Source organism: Lolium rigidum, chromosome 7 (assembly GCF_022539505.1).
Source record: "Lolium rigidum isolate FL_2022 chromosome 7, APGP_CSIRO_Lrig_0.1, whole genome shotgun sequence".
NCBI lineage: Eukaryota > Viridiplantae > Streptophyta > Magnoliopsida > Poales > Poaceae > Lolium > Lolium rigidum.
The window spans coordinates 113524809-113532442 of NC_061514.1; the positions used below are offsets into that span (position 1 = coordinate 113524809).

Consider the following 7634-nt stretch of genomic DNA (forward strand, 5'->3'; position numbering starts at 1 on the left):
TCTTATATAGGTTTGTCCATCACGTCATTCTCATAATAACATGACCCTGCTATTAATTGATAACACATGTCTATGGTTAGAAAATATTAACCACCATGAATCAACGGGCTAGTATTAAAGCCTTACCAGGGACAAGTTTTTGTTTCTGATACCACACATGTATTAGGGCATGTACAATGGTGATATCTTAGCAATGCCACGTACAATAAATGTTGATGTGGAGGAAAGAGAAGTCAAGAAAAGACTTTGCCAAACACAAAAAGAAAAGACTTTGCCTTCTCTTATCTAAGAGATGATCTCTTAGCACAATCTCTCTCACCGCATATTTAGGATCGATGTTTGGTTATTAAAGATAATACTAAAAAATAATCCATTGTACATCATGTTTTACTGTCATATCTAAATTACATGGCAGAGTTAAAATAAAACGGTCTTATCAACCATTGCACATGCCCTTATGTTTCCGGTTTACCATTCTAGCATGGAGTGTAAACGTTTATCATGAACAATAAATTTGATAATACCAATATTATTATTTCCTCTGGGACATATTTCAAACATAAGGTTGGAGGTGTGAAGGTTTGAAAAACGTTGGACCCCCGCTATGACATCTTCTTTGATGATTTGCCAACAAGCGTTGTAGAATTTATCAATGAGCCTCCGTCTGGACCCAGGGATTTATCGGAAGGCATATCCATGATTGCATCCTTGACCTCCTCTTCCGGAAATGGGGAGTCCAACCCTTCAAGGTTGATCGTTCGAAGGTTTAGGCATTCCCAATTAAGCGTCCAAGAGATTTTTGGGGGGATTAGCATCTAAGAGTTATGACCCCCCCCCCCCCCCCCGTGCGTACTAATAGCCTCGGAGAAGTGGTTGTGCCACAAATTTTTTGTCTTCATGCGAGGTCGCCCTTCCGTGATTATGCTTAAGCTTGAAAACATTTTTTCTTCTTGAGTTGACTCTACCGTGAAAATACTTACTGTTGGCATCTCTGACATTTAGGCTGCTAATCCTAGCGTGTTGCTTCTTGCAGGATCTATCAAGGTGCACCAAGCTCATAACTCTCCTCTTAAGTTTAGCACAAATATCCTGCTCCTCCCGCGATAGTTGCCTCCTCTCCATGGCCAAGTCCAGGTGGTAGATAACAATAGGTGCCATGTGAATTTCGATTTTTTGCATTTGAGAGTCTGGCTCCATTGGTTAAACGTTTTTCTGTAGTGACCAGTTTGTTGTGGAGAATGTGGTACGGGTCAGTGTGGAATGTAGGTTCGGTCAAAGTTTTTTGCACCACTTCGGAAAAGCACGACATTTGGATCCAAAACCCCTCAAACCTGAAGGACCTCGGGGCCCTAGGGCCTTGACGACAAGCAAGGAGCAAAGGGAAATGGTCAGAGAGGGAAGAAGAGAGAGCTTGAAGGATGTGATCGTCATGGCTAGTATCCCATTCCTCATTGCAATAGAAGACGTTAATTTTGGACAAGGTTGGAGATTCTTGCTCATTAGACCAAGTGAACTTTCGGTTTTGGAAATGGATCTCTTTGAGGTCACAACCATGAAGGGCAGCACGAAAGTGAGTAATTGTACTTCTATTGATGTTGTTGTTATTATTGTCTCAAGCTTTTTGATTCGGCTCAAGTCTTTGGGAGCAATCCATTTCTTCCCTGAAGTTGTCTTGAGAGTCAAAAGCTCATTGAAAAAATCATCCTTCAGCGCATTATCCATCAGCCCATAGACGATCGTGAACCTGAAGTTCTCATCGCTACGCTAAGATGTAAATATCCGAGAGCTCCACGGCCTCCTTGTCCCAAAGGATAAGAATGCTTCCACGAATGCCAATTGTTGGGACTGGGTACATGCCCAGCCGATTGCAGGGGCTAATCTATGACCCACAACCCGGGCGATTAACCTAAGCATTAGGATATAAAAGCACACATCATTAGTAGAAGTTGCAGGACCTAGCAAGTGGGCATCTAACAGCAAGTAGTGTGCTAACATTAGAAACTAGAGGATCCAAAGCAGCAGCAGAAACAGAGCATAGTATCTGTGCCGTGCCCAGCGAGGGCATAGCTTCCTCATCTCCTTGATCGAGTAAGGCATGGCTTTGGCATGCTCTCGGAAAAAAATCTCCTTGATCGCGCACCAAGTGGCCACCAGGAGAGCCTCCTCGACGGCAGTCGCCAGGTCACAGGCCAAGCGAAACAGGCCAAGGAGCACATGGCATGATTTTCCTTTTAGTTGAGAAATCGTCAACGGTCTGCCACAACATGTTTCCAGAACAGACAACAATTATTATTTAATCTCTTACATCGGCCTATATATATCTTGATCCAAGGTGAGCTCTTGACACAGTGATAAGCGCTACAATACATTCTTTGCGACGACCCCGTCGCCCCCACATATGGCTGCAGGAGAACTGGCGACGATGCCTGGTCGTGCCGTCCTGACATTTCTCCTTCTGGCTGTCGCTTCCGCTGCCTACGACAGCGTCGGACTGGAGCCGGTAAGCCGGAGGAGCTTCCCCAAGGGCTTCGTCTTCGGGACGGCCTCCTCGTCCTACCAGGTTTCCACTTCTTTCCTCCACTGATTCATGCATAGCATACATTGTCCGCTTTCCTTTCTCGGATCAGCACAATCTGATGGGTGATGGCAAGTACAGGTATGGAAGCTGTATCATGCATAAGCGGCTCCTTCCTAATGTTAGAGGTTAATGTATAGTTGGGAATGTAGTAGTTGAAGTTAACACAGAGTAGATTCTAGGCAAATAGACAAGAATCATGAATGACTGAATGTTAGAAAAAGTGGGAGAACATATTTTTCACAAGAAGTAATATATGACTTCCCGACTTGGTCCATCGATACTATCTGATCCAAGAAGTACTATCATATATTCTGTTCTGGATCTGGTCTCATATATGCACATGCATCTGGCACACTACTGCAGTATGAGGGTGGTGCGATGGAGGGAGGCAGGGGACCAAGCATCTGGGACAACTTCACTCACCAATACCCAGGCATGTATGCATCTGCAACACGCAGTAAACGGAGAATAGTATCATTAGATTTGTTATTCAGATTATTTTCATACTATTATCCTATACTAACATGTTGAAGAAAAATAACGGTCAAACTACGTGTTGGAGATGGGAGAAATGATATTATCCCGTGCATGGGAGGTCATGTGATTATCTGCTTTTAGATTCGTGCCACACTGTATTGCCAAATTTCATTGAGTTTCAATATGTTTCAGTTTGGTTTGACATATTGATATTTAATGAAACCTAATGAACTAGTGCACGGGAGGTCCCGTGCACGGAAGAATCCCTGTGTTCGTTGGAGGTGGTCTGTACATGTCTGAAAGGTCACTTATCAGGAACAGAGTAGTAGTAATTCAGTAGTATAGTCTACATTATCTAAGTTGAGTGTAACGTACTACTGAAGTTAAATTTTCCTTATCAACAAATGAATACCAATGAGCAGGCATGCATTTTTTTCCCCATAAAAACTGGAATAACTTTTGCAGATAAAATTTTCGACAAAAGCAATGGGGATGTGGCAGTGGACTCTTACCATCTTTACAAGGTAGGGATATAGTGTTATTAGTTTGTACGACTTACTTATTCTTGGACATTTTAGAATTTCCATAAATTATATGCTCAAAGTTTGATATTAACATCATCTCACTATGACAATTTTTTTGAATATTAGATACATCAATCCCGCATTATTAATCTAGGTAGTACTGATCACAACTTTCTATAAACCTCAGGAAGATGTGCGCCTCATGAAGGATATGGGAATGGATGCATACAGGTTCTCCATCTCATGGACAAGAATTCTTCCAGGTAACTATATCCCCATCTTTCAATCCTGATACGATTTACACCTCTTTCCTTTTTGTTTTTCTCTGAATTAAGTTCTGCAAATTCTCCACATGCTAAGTTGATAGGATGTTCACATTGACCTTAATGAATGCCTGTCAGATGGGACTCTTAGAGGTGGAGTGAACAAAGAAGGCATCCTATATTATAATAACTTGATTAATGAGCTCCTATCCAAAGGTAAATTATCTAACCATCAGTTGTACTTAATTATTTTTTATCAAATAATGATATCAATCTGCATGCTGCATGGACAATCTGACATCATGGTCGTTATTTACTCCACCACCAAATGAGTCTTAAGATTTGTTAATATTTATATATTTGCAGGGCTGCAGCCATTTGTCACCCTTTTTCACTGGGATTCACCTCAGGCATTGGAAGATGAATATACAGGGTTTCTTAGCCATAATATCATGTGAGTGGTAAAAGTATCGCGAATACCTTTATGAATTTACTTGGAGAAATAACTAGATAATGAGACATTGATAGAGTATAGTTTGGGATTAATATCGCCAGCGGAAAAATCTCAAGTGTGGTCTAGAAGAAAGTCATTATGAAATGGAAAATTCTACTCAAATCATCAAAATATGTCAAGATAAACCTAAGTAAAAGAAGATTGACTAGGGGTAGCATGAGTAAGTTAGTCCAGCATGCATGAAGTTATCGTTCTCCCTCTCTACCTACTCCACCATGGGCATCCGTTGAAATATCCAAGAAATTCTGAGTGCGGGACGTTCTGGAGTTGGGTCTCCATGGAGCCCGATATCCTGAAAAGAATTGAAAATGGTATTACAAATTGTCAAAGAAATTATTGGTAAAAATCCGTGTCTACACAGATGTATTGCAAAATTTTAGTATGACAAAAATTTACCTCTAGGATATATCTATGTGTACATGTAAAATTTGGTTTCTGAACTTTTTGAAGTTCTAAAACCCATTTTTGAATTCAGAAAATAACTTGCTCCGATCCGGTGGACCGAGCTCACATTTGCATTTTTTTTAGAAACTGTCATCTATATAATCTCCTGCACATGTGGCATGTAAGACAATCCACGATGGTCCAATTACGAAATGTCTCTCGGTTTTGCTAGTTCTCAGCTAAGTTAGAGCTTAGTCAAATCCACTGAGAACTAGTCACATCCAATATGTCTCTCTCAATATGGGCCTAAACCGTGCTCCATGATAGAGACAACCAGATATGTTAAATCACTTTTGCTTCGGTGTCCCCCCCCCCCCCCCATTCGTTCAAAATTTGGTTAACTGAAACACATGTATGTGTATGGCTAAGATCTCTTCATACTTTCTGGTAACCTGGGGCGTACTGATTAAAAATGAATAAAAAAGGCATAAATACAAGCCCTAGAGTAGCTCGTACGGTCCATTTAAATCTATATTATTCAGTAGTGGATAAAATATTCCATCAGCAACATCAACTGGTAGAAACATTAAGTACACCTAGTATATCTATATAAGGATACATAGGGCTTGATATGTGTTTTTACGGGCTAAAACCAGAAGACACCGGGGAAAACTTACCCCGTCAAATTTTGGTGAGGGGGGACAACGAAGCAAGCCTCATGTTAAATAGATGTTGACGTGATTGAATATGGTCGAGATAGTGACTCCATAAGAGTGGCCCCTGCACGGTCCGCTACAAACAGATCGATCATCGCCATCGAGCAAATGATGGACACACACTCTCTAAAGCATTTTGTAGATGTCACAAATAAGAAACGATATTTTAATCGGTTGTCACTGGAATGCAGAAATGACTATAAGGATTACGCAGAAGTCTGCTTCAAAGAGTTCGGAGATCGAGTGAAGCATTGGATTACATTCAACGAGCCCTTGTCATTTTGCGTCGCGAGCTATGCGCTGGGAGTGCTTGCGCCAGGTCGGTGCTCGCCTTGGGAGGCGGGGAAATGCAGCGCTGGAGATTCAGGAACGGAGCCTTACACTGTAGGCCACCATCAGCTACTCGCCCATGCAGCGGCCTTCAAATTATACAAACAGAAATACCAGGTGATCAACCAGCACTTCATGAATTGTACTCATCCATGAACGGCCATATGATTGATACAGATGTGTATGAAAATGCAGGCCGTCCAGAAGGGGAAGGTTGGGATAACTCTAGTCACAAACTGGTATGTTCCCTTCTCACATTCGAAGTCCGACAATGCTGCAGCGAAGCGTGCTATAGACTTCATGCTTGGATGGTAAGCTCTCTGTAATTCACATATATCTTAGTTTTCAAGGTCTTGAACGAAATGGAAATCTTACTAGCTAGGAATGCTCTTGTAGGTTTATGGAACCACTCAAGAGAGGAGTCTACCCCCAGAGCATGAGAAAATTGGTCGGGAATCGCTTGCCGAGGTTCACAAAAGAACAATCTGAATTAGTCAAGGGTTCATTCGACTTCATTGGAATGAATTATTACACTGCAAACTATGCTGCTAACCTTCCTCCATCAGATGACCTGAAGAAAAGCTACAATACAGATGCTCAAGCTAATCTTACTGGTGAGTCATCATGCATCAACCATTTTCTTCGTTTTGACTCGAATACTAACCGTCCAAAGTTATTAGGTGTTCGAAATGGCGTCCCCATAGGTCCTCAGGTACTTTACCACTTCTGCACATGCGAACAAATCTTCCATATAGTTGTTTCCCACTTCTCAGGTTGGTGATTCACTTAAGTAAATAATACTACGCGTGTAGGCTGGTACATCTCCCGGTACATCTTGGCTATATGTCTACCCGCAAGGGTTTCGTGATCTACTGCTTTATATCAAGGAGAACTACGGCAATCCTACAGTCTACGTCACTGAAAACGGTGAGTATATTTTCTTTCCCCAAAACCAGAAGAGAACATTTTTTCGATAAAGACCAGAAGAGAACATATACAAGAACTCAACTAAAAAACTATTTCATTCAGGCATCGGCGAACCCAACAACAAGAGCCTAACAATCCAGCAAGCCCTCAAGGATCACGCCAGGATAGACTACCACCACAAGCACCTTCTTGCGCTGCAGAGTGCCATAAGGTCGATCAGAGAGCACCGTCTACACCATAACTCGATCAATACCTGACATTACCTGACAACGCTGTGTTGCACGCGCGTGTTAATTTTCTGGTTTACAGGGACGGGGCAAACGTGAAAGGGTACTTTGCGTGGTCTCTGCTCGACGACTTCGAGTGGGTAAGCGGGTACACCGTGCGTTTCGGGCTACACTTTGTGGACTACAGAGATGGGCAGAAGCGCAAGCGGTATCCCAAGCAGTCAGCACGCTGGTTCAAGAAGTTCCTCAAGAGATGATCAACATGCATACAACTGGCAGCCAAGCGATGGATGCAGTGTATAACTGTTGAAATAGACAATTGGCTGATCATGTGGGCTGCTCCGTGTTTCCCTCTGTAATAACATCGGCCGAATTCAGTTCTCCCTATACACCGTTGAAAGGTTCGGACCGATTGACTTGTACATCTCCAACATTTTTGTAGCATTGCCCGACTATTCTAGATTGCTAGGTAAAGGGTAAAGCAAGATGATAAAACAACTTCGGTGAGCATACCGTGCGGCCTTTATAAGATGTTACGGGGAATCCTAGGCGTAATCTTTGATAGACTCTCCCATACCCCTTGCTTCGAGGCCGGGTGTAACGCTTTTTATGCAGTAATAAATCGTCCATTATAAAAGAAAATATACCGCACTTATTATTGATGAGAGTAATTTAGAAATTATTTTAGGAAAAA

The 7634-nt window shown here is 42.1% G+C and overlaps 1 protein-coding gene across 1 annotated transcript; it reads left to right on the forward strand.

The window, feature by feature from the left end:
• The first annotated feature begins 2422 nt into the window (after positions 1–2422).
• On the forward strand, positions 2423–7197 carry LOC124675782 (beta-glucosidase 12-like). Its single transcript, XM_047211856.1, has 13 exons — positions 2423–2560; positions 2942–3011; positions 3521–3579; positions 3767–3842; positions 3981–4058; positions 4209–4296; positions 5648–5903; positions 5982–6097; positions 6183–6400; positions 6467–6498; positions 6599–6713; positions 6816–6924; positions 7023–7197. Exons 1-13 carry the CDS (start codon positions 2423–2425, stop codon positions 7195–7197), a joined length of 1530 nt encoding a protein of 509 aa, XP_047067812.1.
• The last annotated feature ends 437 nt before the right edge of the window (positions 7198–7634 follow it).

What these genes read in the sequence shown, in the direction of transcription:
- LOC124675782 (XM_047211856.1), top strand. Translation starts at nt 2,423, where the DNA reads ATGCCTGGTCGTGCCGTCCTGACATTTCTCCTTCTGGCTGTCGCTTCC. An exon ending in TTTCTTAGCCATAATATCAT is followed by an intron (nt 4,297 to 5,647) that starts GTGAGTGGTAAA and finishes ACTGGAATGCAG; the next exon opens with AAATGACTATAAGGATTACG. An exon ending in GCGCTGCAGAGTGCCATAAG is followed by an intron (nt 6,925 to 7,022) that starts GTCGATCAGAGA and finishes TCTGGTTTACAG; the next exon opens with GGACGGGGCAAACGTGAAAG.